The following is a 14,933-nucleotide window of genomic DNA, read 5'->3' as shown; positions in this document are numbered from 1 at the left end:
GCTGAACTGTTGTGCGGGAGGTCGAGGGTTCGAGCCCCGGCCGGACCAACACTCAAGGTCTTAAATCAATTGAGAAGAATTTGCTACCTTTCTATAACATCAAGAAATGGTTAGATATTCATGTCTTCTCGGATAGGGACGAATAAATGGAGGTCCCGTCTCCTGCAAGGTTGGGGTAGGGGACGTTAATTTCCCACACACGAGACTACTGTGTGATGGATGTCCTCCCCTGGGGTGGGATGGGTGGGAAGGTGAGATCGATAGACTGAAGCGGCTGCCAGAGGCGCCTGATATGCTGACGTCTGTTCTCAACCTTACACTGCACCCGTAATGCAGCCTCTGGGCTGCAAGTAGTCAGATATAAACTATATTCAAAACGTCAGCTTTTTAACTCTTTGCGGTGGCCAATTTACGATTTCAACTTAGCGAATAAACCCAAATTAACTTTTTACCCCCATTGACGCAGCACCACAATTTCTTTATAAACTTATTCCCTTTATTCATTTACCGACCTATTGGTCGGGAGTAAGATATGCCTCGGTATGTAAATTGGCCATCAAAAATAGCTTATCTTTATAGAAAAGCATGCCAACTCTCTCTCTACTCACTGATGGCTAACGGTAAATACTGCTTTTGCTCAAAGGGTCATACTGCAAAGCAGACCACATAATTATAAGACCTACGCAGTTGTTTTTTTTATTAAAGCTGACTAATATACATTACAATAAACCCATAAAAGCTTCTTTTCCCTTTAAGGGAGTTTATGATCCAGCAATAAGATAGAATGCTTTCAAAGTGTTTAAATCCACATGCGATTGTTTGTCGAATCAGTTTACCCAACAACCTGATCAATATACTGACAAAAACAAGAACATGAAGACCTCTTTAGATAACTAAGTAACAGAAGGATTTAAGGCCGGTTCAGTAAAATTTACGAAACAATAGCCAAAGACTGAATCTCTTAGACAAAAAAAAGCAAAAACAAGTAAATTATTAATTATTCCATCGTCCTGACACGAAATGAAGTATTTGAATAACTATACTTCACGCAACAGCTGAGTTTCTATTGGCTGAAAATAGATTAGAAGGTTATGCCCAAGAAAAAACAGTTTTTAGATCGCTTCACCTGCATGTAGGGTTGGACATGATATTACACTTCTCTCGGAAAACATTCTGAATGAGTTCTTCTCGATGATGTACATGTATTTGATCTATATCTGTCTTTTTTTGGCATTGTGTAGTATGATGTCTGCAACACAAGGTTAGTTTTACTTAAACCTATCATTAGCGGAAAAAAGTTATAGTAAAAATAAACTTTTAAACTGTTTAAAAAATGCCATTGTTTTAAAGCATCTTTGTATAGTTTCCAACGATTGCGTTTTTCCTCTTGTTTTTGTGGTAGATCAGTTTTTCATAAATTAAATTTTTGAAGCTTTTCATGACTAAATAAATTATTTTTTGGTAGGTCTTGATGGGCTTATAGAAGTTATGGCTTGCATCTGTTCTATGGACGAAATAGAGACAAAGCAGAGACAATTACTTATAGTTATTTTGAAGTTTTTTGTGAACATGGCTCGAAAGGATCTTTAATTCTAAATGGAGAATCACCGTCATTTTTCTCTATAATTCAGGAAATCCATTCCCTTCTGACATTTGTCATGTGCAGTATTATGTAGGTATCTCAGGTGGCAGCGCAAGTTTGAAAGCCAGTGGTGCTAAGATCATTCTAGAGCAAGTTGACAAATCTGCATGAGCACCGAGAATTCGTTGCAAAGCGAATGGAGCAAGGAAAATCTCATTCTCTTTTCTCTTTCATCTCGGCTTAAAATTATCGAAGATGAAAGCTACTTGGAAATATAATGTTTGTTGCCATGGAGTTGTACCACCGTAACAACTGAAACTGACTACTTATTAATAAGAGGTTCCTTTAAAATATTCAGCCCACCTAACTTAGCGCAGAGCTTTATATTTTGTAAAAACTCGCGCGGTAAGATAAGTAGTCTGAAAAAATTATGATGGAGGCTTTGACCATATGATATTTCAAACATCTCAGAAGCAGATTTAGAAGATTTCTATAATACCCTTTGTGACTTATGAAATGTATTTTTTTGTGATCAATTTTTTTAAAATACCATTGAAGTGTTAAATTATTAATCTCGCCACTCGGCGCGACTGATATTGGAGGGCTTTATAGTCAGCAGTAATTTTTTTTATGCAGACGACACTAAACTCTTTTTATCACACCATGATTCCCGAGCATTGGAGGAAGGTATAAACCGAGACTTAGCCAGTTCAACACAATGGTTTCGACAGAATGGGATGTTAGCAAATCCAGACAAATATCAGGGTTTGGTTTTAGGAAACACTGATTGTGATTTCCAGTTAGAATGTGCAGGGAGGCCAATACCTACTTCCAGTGAAATAAAATTATTAGCTGTAACATTGGATGACAAGCTCAAATATGATACCCATGTTGCATCGATCTGTCAAAAGGTGTCGGGTCAGGTTAATGTTTTGAATAGGCTTAAAAATATCCTGTCTCTTATTTATTTTACCTCACTTTGATTATTGTAGCCAGATATGGCACCACTGTGGGGAAAGGAATACAAAGAAAATGGAAAGGGTAAATCAACGTACGCTTAGATCATGTATACGAAGATAACGGTATTTTATAAGAAGACTTGCTCGATTGTATAGGCTTGCATACGACATCGAAGAGTTGTAGGATTCAAGGCATGTTGCTAACGGTCTATAACTGCTATCTATATAAGGCTCCCAGACCTATTACTGACTTAGTTAAACTAAGGAGGACTGTTTATAATTTAAGAGGCACTAACATGCTTTCCTTACCTAAGGTTAACAGTACCAAGCATGGTCTTAAGTCATTTCGTTATTTTGCTGCTAAGACTTGGAACGCAATAACAGATGCTATACGCGCAAAGGCTGGCACAAGAACGTTTCTTCACGATATCCGTCGCCTAAAATTTTAATATTTTAGTTTTTGATCTCTGTTTTACTACACGTTTATACAAATATATATTTAAATTTTGTAATATCCTTTTTGTAAAAACATTTTACTTAATGTACATAATTTCTTGCAATAGTTTTTTCCAATTTTGTGGAATAGAAGAAAGAATGCTATAATATTGCAAAAAGTTACATTTTACATTGAATTTATTGCGAAAAGAATTAAATGAAAGGAATTGACCCTCACAGGAGTCAAAAAGGTCCGAGATTTGTTTTATTCCATGTTGATGCAAATGAGGAAAGAATACCGTTTTCTTATTCACAGTTAAAAATCGATTATACCAGATTGGCTGTGAGAGAAACTCAGTTTTATTTTTGGGTGTGGTCATTGCAATGTCCTGCCAGTAAAAAATGATTTCTCTGTAGAAAGGAGGACGATGGTTGTCTAGGTCAAGGAGATTATAATCATAGTTGCATTTAAACAGTTCTGTGCCGCCAACATCGGCTAGGAGGGATTTTGGTATGTACTGCCATGGAGCATCCGAGTTAGAGCATAACCGTTTTACCCAGTTTAACTTTAATGCTTTATCAAAGAGAGAAAAATCCCTCATGTCCAAGCCACCAGCTGTTTTTTGCTTGAAAAGGGTAGTCTTTTTTATTTTGGCGGGTTTGTGATTCCAAATAAAGTCGAACACGATCCTGTTTACTTCTTTACTGAAGTCTTTAGGGGTACACATGACGCTGCAGATAAAGACAAGTTTTGAAAGTGCCAATGTTTTAATTATATTTATCCTACCAACGATGGAGAGGTCTCTTTGGGACAACATGTTCAATGTTTTCTTTAAAGAATCTAATTTGTCCAAAAAATTTTTCTTTTCAGACATTTCTAGGTCATATGTAAAATGCACTCCAAGCGCGTAAACTGGCTCACCGCTCATTTGAAGATCAAGTATAGAATATTTTCTGTGGCTTACAGAGCCAAGCCATAGCATTTCAGATTTTGTTTGATTTAGTTTTAGACCAGAGCACCTTTCGAAAAGTGATAATAAATCAAATAACTTTGACACTGATTGAACATCAGACAGAAGTACAGTTGTGTCGTCTGCATATTGCGAAAGTTTGACCTCTTTATGTTCATCTATTGTGATACCTTTTATTTCTTTTGAGCATCTAATACTTTGCGCGAGTAGCTCAATAGCAATAATGAATAATGTGCCGGAAAGTGGGCAACCTTGACGCACTCCGCGTTCTAGATGAAAATGTTTTGAGGCGTACCCGTTATTCAAAACACAACTAGAGATATCTGTATAGAACACTTTTATCCACTGTCGGAGATCAAGACCGAAATTAAACGTTTCGAGACATTTATGAATAAAATTCCACTCAATCGAATCAAACGCTTTCTCGAAATCTAAAAATACGGCTACCCCTGGAATATTCTTCTCTTTTGTGAAATGCATTGTATCTGCTATTAACCTGATACTTTCCCCAATGAACCTTCCTTTAACGTACCCAGATTGGCAAGGATGAATTAAAATCGGCAAGATTTTCTCCAAACGCAGAGCGATGGTCTTCGTTGCGATTTTATAGTCTACATTCAATAAAGATACAGGTCGCCAATTTTTTAAGTATTCGGTATTCTTTTTCTTCTTCGGAATTAAGGAAATAATTCCTTGGCGCTGAGAGATGGAGAGAGTACCGTTTCGAAAAGCGTAATTAAAACTATTTACCATAAATGAACCGAGCAAGTTCCAAAAATAGCGGTAGAATTCAGGCGTTAGCCCATCCGTGCCGGGAGTTTTGTTGTTTTCCATAGTTTTGAACGCAATTTCACACTCATTGATAGACATGACACCTTCGCACGTTTTCGCGATTTCTTCTGATAATGCATTTTCTGTTTCAAAGAACTCATTAAAAGTTGGACAGTTGAGGTCCATATTTCTTGATGTATAAACCTCCTTAAAGAAACGTTCTTCTTCCTCCAGGATGTCCTTCGGGTTTGTGATTTTGTCACCAGCGTTGTTAACTAAGGACGTTATATGCTTCTTTTTTTGGTTCCTTTTAGCTAAGTTATAGAAATATTTACTATTTCTCTCACCATACTCATACCAACGCGCTCTACTGCGCACGATTGTTCCTCGTGTCTTGATACCCACAATTTTAGACACCTTGAATTTTATTCTCTCCAGCTCGGCCTTAAGGGAATCACTGTATGACGTCTGGAGTTTGGTCTGCAATTTTATCATTTCCGACAAAAGAATTGATTTTTCGTCACGTTTTCGTTTAGCTTTCTTCTTTGAAAAAGCTATTGTAAAGGCACGAATTTCCATTTTAATCACATCCCAATACAACCCTTTGTCGTTGACTTGTTCATGCTTTTTTGCAAACATGGGAATTTTAAATGTCAACAGTTCCACGTAATTAGTATCTGACAGCAAAGAGTTGTTAAATTTCCAGAACCCTGGTCCTCGAGGGAGCTCACTTTCACTAAAAGACACGGAAAGATCGACGGCGGAGTGATCTGAATAAATGTTTGGAACTATTTTGCACTCTTTTACGCGATCTTTTAACTGTTTTGAAATAAAGAAGTAGTCAAGTCTACACTGTATTTTCATTGACGGGTTAGCCCATGTAAAGCCTGGTTGATCTGGATTCTTGAAACGCCAGGAATCAAGTAAACTGTGTGTTTAGATTAACGACTGAAGCTCGTTGATGGAAGCTTTTTTACTATCAACCGGTCTACCGCCTTTTTTGTCTAAAGTGCTAATTGTGCAGTTAAAATCACCTCCCAGCACCAGGTTGTCGTTGGCGTAAGGAATTAGAAATTCTTTTGACACGTCCCTGAGGAAAACAACTTGTTGGGTTGCATCATTCGGTGCGTAAATATTGACCAGAACTATTCTGGTACCATCAATAATAGTCTCGGCTAAAATACATCTGCCAATATTATCTGTAGTGATTTTTTCCAAGTCAACGTCAAGATGGGGTTTGAATAAAATCATAACTCCTCTACTATGGGAGGAGCCGTGGCTGGACGCGATTTTACCTCCCCATTCTGTTTCCCATCTTTTGATAGATTCCGGCGAGGAATAAGTTTCTTGCAAGAAAATTATATCCGATTGTTGTTGATGCAACCAACGAAAAACTTGTCTTCGCTTTCTCGAACTGTTTAGCCCTCTAACGTTTAGTGATAGCAGCTTATACATTTAGCTTCTGATGAAAAGATAGACAAGGCATCCAAGAAATAAGGAAAGTAGCTGTCTTAGAACTATGCGGCTCACAGTACGGTTGATATTTATGAAAAGGCTTGATTCTGATTACTTCGCTGACATCGAAACAAAATTGATCAACATAACAGAAGATAAAGCTAAAAGGAAAACACTTACGGAAACATATACAGGAACACATAACTATTAAAGACTTACCTAAAGCTTTGTGCGGCGTTTTGACTGGATATCGAAGTGAAAAGCCGCAGCTCTCAAGTAGGTGGTTCCGTACAAAAAAAAAAAAGAAAAACAAACTCAACTTAACTACGGTTTTAGCGTTCATTTCAGCTTAGTTGTCCATTAAACGCCCATAGAAAGGAAATTGGGATGTTTCTTCGTCACGGTAAAGAGCACCATTGATGATCAGCTTTTCGACATTGAAGTATGCAATCTTCTTATCGCGCTTGGCCGCCTTTAGGATCGGATATAACACCTTCCTTACCTCGTCAACTTCTTTGGGAAAATCGTCGGATACTCCAAATCCGGTACCCCTTGGAAGATTTTTGATATAGGATTTGATGAAAAATTTATCTTGAAAATCCGTCAGCCTAACTATAATAGGTCGCGGTTGAAGACTTCGATTTGATTGTGAACGGCGTGAAGTAATTCTGTGGACTCTGTCAAAATGAATGTTTTCTTCGTCGACTGGAAGGATCTTTAGCTTCGTACGCATGAATTCTCTTAGGGCGAGTTCGGTGTCATTGTTTGTTTCGTTTTCACGTTCCGTTATTCCAAAGAATTTCATATTTCCTCTACGGCTGTGACATTCGAGTTTAACATGTCGGCGATGTAGCTCTTTGAGATCGCTCTTGATGCGTTCACTGGAGGTGTCTGCTGCTCCTTGCTTTAAATTAACATCATGAACAATGGCTTTTAGGTCTTCTATCTCTGCTTGCGAGTTCTCTAAGCTCGTTTGCAGGGTTTTGTTTTCTTCTTCAAGAAGAGTAATCCTCTTTTTATAAGTTTCCAACTCGGGAAGTACAGTTAATAGCATGTTGAGTTTCTCTTCAATACCGGAGAGCCTCGAGTTTGTTGTTTCGAGGCACTTTTTGCATTCATGTTTGTGATGTTGATCGAACTCGTCTTCCTCGTCTGTTTGAGAGCTGCCTTCCCTTGTTCGTTTTCTGCCTTTATCCACGGCTCCTTTCTTGTTCGATGATTCGTCAGGCATTGCGAATGGTTATTAAATATATTTTAACCACCACTAGGGCTGCGAAACTGTAAAGATACTACGAGCACATTTTCGGCGTGACCGCCATCTTTCGTCTACCTCCTACCATGACCGCCATTCTTTCATCTACCTCCTACCATTCAAAGCCACGAGAGAAATTAAATTGACAATGTTTGAATACAAAATTAATCATCGAATTTTACCAACGAATAGCTTGTTACATAAAATGAAAAAAGTTGCATCGCCCTCCTGTCCCTTTTGTCCATCTGAGCACCAGACCGTCTGGCATTTGTTTATAAACTGTAAGCAAGCAAGTTCTTTTTGGAATAGATTCCAGGAGTGGTACTCAACCTCTAGTAATATGAAACTGTCACTGTCAGAACTGGAGATTATGTTCGGAATTATTCGCTGTCACACCTACTGTTTAGCCCTCAACCATCTCATTATTCTAGGCAAATATTTTTTTATATGTTAACGCTTTAAATACCATAAATTGCCGTTTCGATGATTTCGTCTCACTTGTGCGCGACAAAATTTATCTAGAAAAATATATTGCTGTCACTTGTAATAACGAGAAGGAGTTCAGGAACAAATGGAAATTTTTTCTGTAGTTACTCGACAACTAACATGCAAACAATAATGTGGTAAATAGATCAACTGTAATTAAATTTGACTAGTGTAACTGTATTGTTATAGATGTATTGTAAGTAGTGTAAGTTAAAGTAGTTTAAACATGGTGTAAAAAGTAATTATAGTGTAAGTACATGTGTAAGTGTAATAAACAATGCTGTATTAAAAAAAAAAAAAAAAAAAAAAAATGTACATAATTTCTTGATGTAGGTTATAATTTTTATTGTATATTTTGTTGTGGGATTCCTGGTAGGTAGCTTGTAGCTAAGTGTGGTGCCACATTAAATAAAGAACTACTACTACTACTACTACTACTACTACTACTACTACTACTACTACTACTACAACTACTACTACTACTACTACTACTACTACTACTACTACTACTACGCTCATTCTAGGTTTTTGTTTAATTCCAGACTTCAGTGACACAGATGAATGCCGTACTTTGGAGTTTGGACCTGAAAAAGCCTTTGATGGCAAACGCCTGGTGAACCACTTGATTCGCGTGGTGGAAGTCATGATCGCAGGGTTTTGTAATAACGTGTGCTACATGGAACCCGACTGTGTCAGTATTAATCTCGATAAAAGAGCAGAGGAACGTGGAAAGTATCTATGCGAACTGAATGATGTCACTCACGAAGGACACGAACATGAGCTGGAGGAGAACATAGATTATTTTCATCATTCTGCTGATGCAAGTATTCTTTGTTAATCTATCTATTAATTGGTCCAAAAAGTAACGAAAAATATTTCAATAATGCAACTAAGTTTGTTGTAGGTGTAAATGCCAAAAGGCGTGTTCTTTCGTGGCCACTTACAGCAATGATTTCAAACGCTCGATAGAGGAAGAGGTTTGAACTAATAAAGAACCAACAAAAATACAAGTTTACAAAATGCAGAAATATAAAACTGAAAGGCGGCTAAAGCGAACGCGATGAACATTTATCGGCTCAGTCTCAAGAGAATGACAAGGCTTAAGATGCAATTGTGATGACTAAGTCTAATTATCATCAGTTTGAAGGGAAGTGTACTTGATTACTAATTTATCTCTTTGGCTTTAGAGCGCATGTGTTACAAACCGCTGTAAGAATGAAGGCACTTGTCAAAGTGGTTTTACTGACAAAGGCTATCGCTGTTTGTGTTCTGCTGGATTCAAAGGAGAAGACTGCTGCCAAGGTAAACAGAACTTGTTTTTTTAAAAAGTGAGGACGTCCAAAACTATCTAGCAAGCTGGACGAGAAAAGCTGTTAAAGGAGATATACCTGCGGTGATTATCAAAGGAATGTAGATCTTCTTCTTTACCTGTCAATTCTTCTTCATGAAAAAGAGGAGATCGAACAAGGCTTACTTCGAAATTTATGCTTTAACTACTCATCCACCGTGGTTTCGGGGCATCATTCAGAGCCACCCGCCTGTTCATTACCAGAAAAAAAATATTTCAAAGTCCATTTGCCAAGAACGAACCGATCTCGTTCTTTATCTGAATTACTTTTTACACTAGGCTGTATTTGGATCATCGCAAAAACTTATTACTCCTTTTAACCGAATGTCGAAAAGCGAGACCCTTAGTAATCATGGCAGCCAATCAGAAAAAAAGGAAAAAATCCAGCAGAAATTAATGAGAAGTCAAAGAAAAAACAAGCCAGCAAGCCTGAGGGTGAGAAAACACGATTCTGCGTAACTTGCAGTTTTGAGTGCGGTTTGAGAGGTAAAAATGAGTAGCAGAGAAGCGAGGCGTTTGGTAAGCTGCTCCTTTTGGCGGCTCTGCCCCTCTTTACCTCTGTAAGGGGCTAAAATACGCCAGCTTTGCAGGCCGGGAAATGACGAGTGATTGAGTTGCAGTTGGTTTTGATACGTTTTATTAAGGGTATGGCTCGAGTATTTGAACCAATCACAGGGCAGGACAAAAACCAGCAGACCATTGGTTACCTTTAACGCTCAAATGAAAATCATTCTTTGGAGAATTGTCCCGCCATCAAAAGTTATTAATTTCTTCTCAGACACTGAAGAGTGTGCTACAGGTACACATAGCTGTAATGCCAATGCTGTGTGCAACAATACTGAAGGATCCTACAAGTGTTCATGCAAACCTGGATACTTTGGGGATGGAAAAATCTGCACAATGAGTAATGAATCTCTTTTGATGTTTCCATGAGGTTTCTTGTGATGCTCCGTTTCAAAGTAAACGCCTTTCATTTGCGTTTTTTCTCTTTAAATGTAAATATTCGTTTCAATCAGACTTTATAAAATACCACACGTTCTTTTTTCTGTTGTTGTTTAAGGGTTCGTTGTTAAGTTATCAGAGAGGGTGATTTTGTTTATGTTAATCACCTGCCTTGTATTGATCAGGTTACAAAAATTTGGAGGAAACTTGATGCTTTTAATGATCACATGAATGCAAAACTACTCACAATTCTACCGAGAAGATTAATATTCATATGTTACTCTTCTTTCAGTCTCAACATGCAAGGAAATTTACGAAAGGAATATTTAAGTAAAATAGCTCAATGACAATATCAGAAATAGTTAAGAACAAGATATGCCATGAGAAGGAATAAGTGTAGGTAATCGCATGGGGCCGAGTAAAAATCATGGATTAATATCACGCGTGTTTTAGGAAGTTACTGAAATTGTCCGAGTCGCGCAGCGACTAGGGAAATTTCTGCAACTTCCGAAAACACAAGTGAAATTAATCCTTAATTTTACGAGGAACCATGTGATTACTTGTTTATAATATAAGGGGCAAAATGTTTCCTTACTGATCTCGCGTAAGACGGGACGCCAAAACAAAGAGAATTTTATTTACCTTGGCAGCCGTTGCTAAGCGATTTTCAGCCAATCACAATTCAGTAATTTTGCCCCTTATATGATAAAAGCAATTATTTTAACAACAATCCAGCTCCTGATCCTTTATGATAATCATCCGAGCCGACTTCTTTTTGGAAAAGAATTGAGACGTACGTTGTGTCTCTTGAAAAGTTATAAGACCTACTAAATATGCCAAAGTCTCGCTACGTACTACCAGTTCTCACAAACTATTTTATCCAACAGATTGGACAAGAGTGGTAAGGTTGTCCTGCTCTTGGACTCAAAGCCAATTTCCGTTTTCTGTCACATGGGAGACTTTGGATGCGGAGATGGAGGATGGACACCTGTCATGAAAATTGATGGCAACAAGGTATAAATTGATTTGCTATCAATAAAGTATAAAATCATTTGAAATTCATTCGAGATACAGGTCAGTGTAAGTAAGCGAAATAGTGTTTGTGAGAAAGTGTATGCTGTTTCCTTTACAGCTACCAAAAGTCGTTCGCTCGACCGTTCACTCATCTTTACAAGACGGGCAAGTTATGGCTACGGTCTTCCTTACAACCACCAGGAGTGGCTTATGATTAGTTAATGACCGTGAGCCTAAAACAGTCTATAATGGCTATCACACTAAATAAGAAAAAAATCATTTATTATCACTTTCAGAGAACCTACCATTACCACTCTGATTTCTGGAGCGACAGAAAAGCTTATAACCCCTCTGGAGGGAAGACTGGGTTTGACTTACAAGAGACCAAGTTACCGACGTACTGGAACACATCCTTCTCCAAGATCTGTCTCGGTCTAAAGATCTACCAACAGGCCAACTTCACTGTTATCAACAAGTACGCCAATTCTCTGCACTCACTGATCGCTGATGGAAAATACCACTCCACCTCATTGGGTCGTAACACGTGGAAGGAGTTGATTGGTACTAAGGCCTATTTGCAGCCCCACTGCCACAGGGAAGGTTTCAATGCTGTGGGGGACGACTCACCTCATTCCAAAGCAAGAATCGGTATCATCGCTAACCAGTATAATGATTGCGCCTATCGTGACTCCCGAATTGGTTTTGGTACGGGAGGTCATCATGATGACTCCAACACGTGTGGAAATGAAGCAACACACAAGTCAGACAACGGAGACAAGCACATCAAAGCCATATGGTACATCCTGGTGCAGTGACAGTTCACTCCCCAAATTTCAAGTCAAGAAGCCATCATGAAATAGAAAAATGTAAAGCTTACTAGCTAATAAAAGAGTAGGTTCAGCATTATCTTCTCCTCTGGTCAGATTTGTCTCAAACATAACTTTTTGACATCCAGTTTAAGATGCTTCAATCGTACAAAGCCAATTCAAGTATTAAAACTCTATAGAAATTTGCTAAGAAGACATAGTCGATATCCATTAAACGTCGATGTCGCGAGCTGTATGCGCAGGGAAGTTACATGTGTCACCGTTTTAGTATATGCTTAAAAAACTATTCACCGTAAGTGTAGGTGGCTAGTAATGGATAATTAACTCGCCGCTTCGTGGCTCAGTAATATCCACCACCAGCCATTTTAACTTCGGTGAATAGTTGTTAATAATTACCATGATATAACACCAAGTTCGCGTATATCATTTACAAGGAAATGTGTAGCAATTAGTGGGAGAGGCTTTGTTTGCTAGAATCGTAAAATCCAAACCCCCCAGCTGAAAGTGTAATTAACGATAGAAAAGATATTTGTGAGAGGCTCTGTTCCTCATCTTTTTATATTTAATGGCCGTTACTTCCTGATTTGATCTCTTCCTTTTTATACTGATATCTTACGCTTTGCTTGAAGTTTTACAGAGCTGAACAGCCTGTGACCTCACCGGCAAAACAATTCTTCCTAAAAACAATAAAGACACCGTCATTAACAACCTATCCTTAGTTCAGTTGATGGTTCACTTTGATCGTTCAGGAAAGAGTTGACTTAAGAGGGACTGTTGTCGGTGGGGGTGATTGACCACTCGTCATCATCTCACTCAAAATAAGAGTATTTGGTCGGTCGATTGCCATTGGTCTCGGTAGTGTAAACTGATTCAACAGTTTTGCCGCAAATGGACCAAATGTGCATGGTACACCGCAAAAAAGCCTGGTCGATAATGAATTCGAATCACATTATTGACCGGGCCTGAGATTGGGATGGCAGAAAGTTACACTTACTGCAACAACTACTTTCAACTATGATATATAGCTCGTTCGCTTTCTTCGAACAGACTCTTCTCAACAGATTTCAAGAACTGCTGGCGCTATATAAACCACTCCCTCGCCACAATTTCACAACAAACGAGCCTAACAAAGCCATTCAACCCTACCGACGGATTTTAACTAAACAGTCCGGATGACTTACGCGACTCGAAAAGAATAGCCGACTACTTTACCTACAGCAAAATAACCGATTTCTGTTGTAAGGAATCAGTTATAGCTGAGGGGGAAGTCCGGTCAATTTTGGTTTTAATATTCTTTTGACCCCCCCCCCCCCCCATCCCCCATTATTGGCAGTCAATTGGCAGTCAGATTTCTATGTTTTTTCTTCGTGGTCTCTAAGCAACGACCGATCTGTCCTCTAGAACGTCCTGAACTATATCATCCCCCTAAACTCCCCGCCCTCGTCGATAGGTAAAAAGCGGTTTCAGTACTATCTTTTGTTCTACACGAGATAACAACAGAATTCTTTTCTCTAAATTTCAAAATGAAATCTCACTGATCCATTTAAGCTTATTTTTGAATTATAAGGGGATTATCTGAAGAAGTGTTGAAGAGGTCTGTTAAAACTACGGCAAATATTTCGGAAGGAAATCTGTTCGGCTGAAGAACTAATAAAAGTCTTGTTAATGTGTTCATTCGTATTTCGCGTAGAGACTGACGCCTCAAACAAATGATTCAGAAAAGTGGGCGGGTCAAATGAGAGCGAGAAAATGGGCAATACTTTTGAAGGTACTGTTTTTTGTGTTCCTTTAGTTATCGTATCAGGGCCAATTATTGTCCATTCAAATAATGAATTTCCTGGTCTCCTGGTTACCTTGCAGAACAGGCGAGGCTTTTCGGGTTTTTCACCCAAGCAGACAAATGGGTAAGGTGAGCGCAAACGGCAAATCGCGCGAAAAAAAGGCACTATTCTCGTGTACCCCTCTTAGTGCGTGATCAGATCACAACCTCCCTTCGCGTGCAGCTCGTGACGTCGACCTATTATGAACATAGAATATATCTCCATTGACTATTTCTACTTCGTTCTCAAGACTTGAATTGGCTTTGCACAATTGATACGTCTTAGACCGGTTTTCAAAAAGTTATAGGTAAGACAAATCTGACCAGAGAAGAAAATAATTTTGAAACCATTGTCTTATTAGCTGGTAAGCCAGAGTATACTACCTTTTTTTAAATTCATGATGGCTTCTTGGCTTGAAATTTGGAACGTTCGCGGTGTTCCCTGTCACTGTAACAGGATGTAGCCCATGACTTTGATGTGCTTGTGTCCATTGTCTGGTGAGTATGTTGCTTCATTGCCACACGTGTTGGAGTCGTCGTGAAGGCCTCCTGTACCAAAACCAATCCTGGAGTCACAAGAGTAGCATTCATTCTCCTGGTTAGAAATGATGCCGATTCTTGCTTTGGACTGACGAAGGCTTCTTCCCACAGTATTGAACCCTTCCTTGTTGCAGTAGTGCTGCAAGGAGGCCTGTGAACCAATTAAACACTTCCACCTGTCACGACCCAGTGAGGTAGCGCGCTATTTTCCATCAGCAATCAGTGAGTACAGTGAGTTGGCGTGCCTGTTGATGACAATGAACCTGAGCTGATGCCCAATCTTTATACCGAGGCAGATTTTGGAGGAGGGTGTGTTCCAGTAGGTCTGTAGCTTGGTTTCTTGTGAGTCAAACCCAGTCCTGCCTCCAGCAAGGTTATAGGAATTTCTGTTGCTCCAGAAATTGGAGCTGTAATGGAAGGTTCTCTGAGAAACGAATAACTATTATTTATTTTTTTTCGTTTTTGTGTGTTTTTTTAATTTCATTTCTTCTCTTTTTATTTTTTTTAATCAATAATTATATCCAGAGTTTTT

The 14,933-nt window shown here is 38.7% G+C and overlaps 2 protein-coding genes and 1 pseudogene across 2 annotated transcripts; 1 reads left to right on the top strand and 2 right to left on the bottom strand.

Moving 5' to 3' along the window:
• Nucleotides 1-5,949: 5,949 nt before the first annotated feature.
• On the bottom strand, nucleotides 5,950-7,494 carry LOC148729131 (uncharacterized). Its single transcript, XM_088725368.1, has one exon. It carries the CDS (start codon nucleotides 7,402-7,404, stop codon nucleotides 6,523-6,525), a length of 882 nt encoding a protein of 293 aa, XP_088581494.1. The 5' UTR covers nucleotides 7,405-7,494; the 3' UTR covers nucleotides 5,950-6,522.
• A 271-nt stretch (nucleotides 7,495-7,765) lies between these two features.
• LOC148729130 (uncharacterized) lies at nucleotides 7,766-12,030 on the top strand. The gene is made up of 6 exons (XM_088725087.1): nucleotides 7,766-7,856; nucleotides 8,454-8,731; nucleotides 9,099-9,213; nucleotides 10,494-10,525; nucleotides 11,087-11,215; nucleotides 11,512-12,030. Exons 1-6 carry the CDS (start codon nucleotides 7,766-7,768, stop codon nucleotides 12,028-12,030), a joined length of 1,164 nt encoding a protein of 387 aa, XP_088581213.1.
• Nucleotides 12,031-14,306: 2,276 nt separating this feature from the next.
• LOC148729125 (uncharacterized) overlaps nucleotides 14,307-14,933 on the bottom strand; it is a 52,762-nt pseudogene continuing 52,135 nt past the window's right edge.

This window comes from Stylophora pistillata, chromosome 6, assembly GCF_964205215.1.
Source record: "Stylophora pistillata chromosome 6, jaStyPist1.2, whole genome shotgun sequence".
NCBI lineage: Eukaryota > Metazoa > Cnidaria > Anthozoa > Scleractinia > Pocilloporidae > Stylophora > Stylophora pistillata.
Note: the sequence above shows the minus strand (reverse complement) of the source record. Positions and strands in the feature narration are given on the sequence as shown.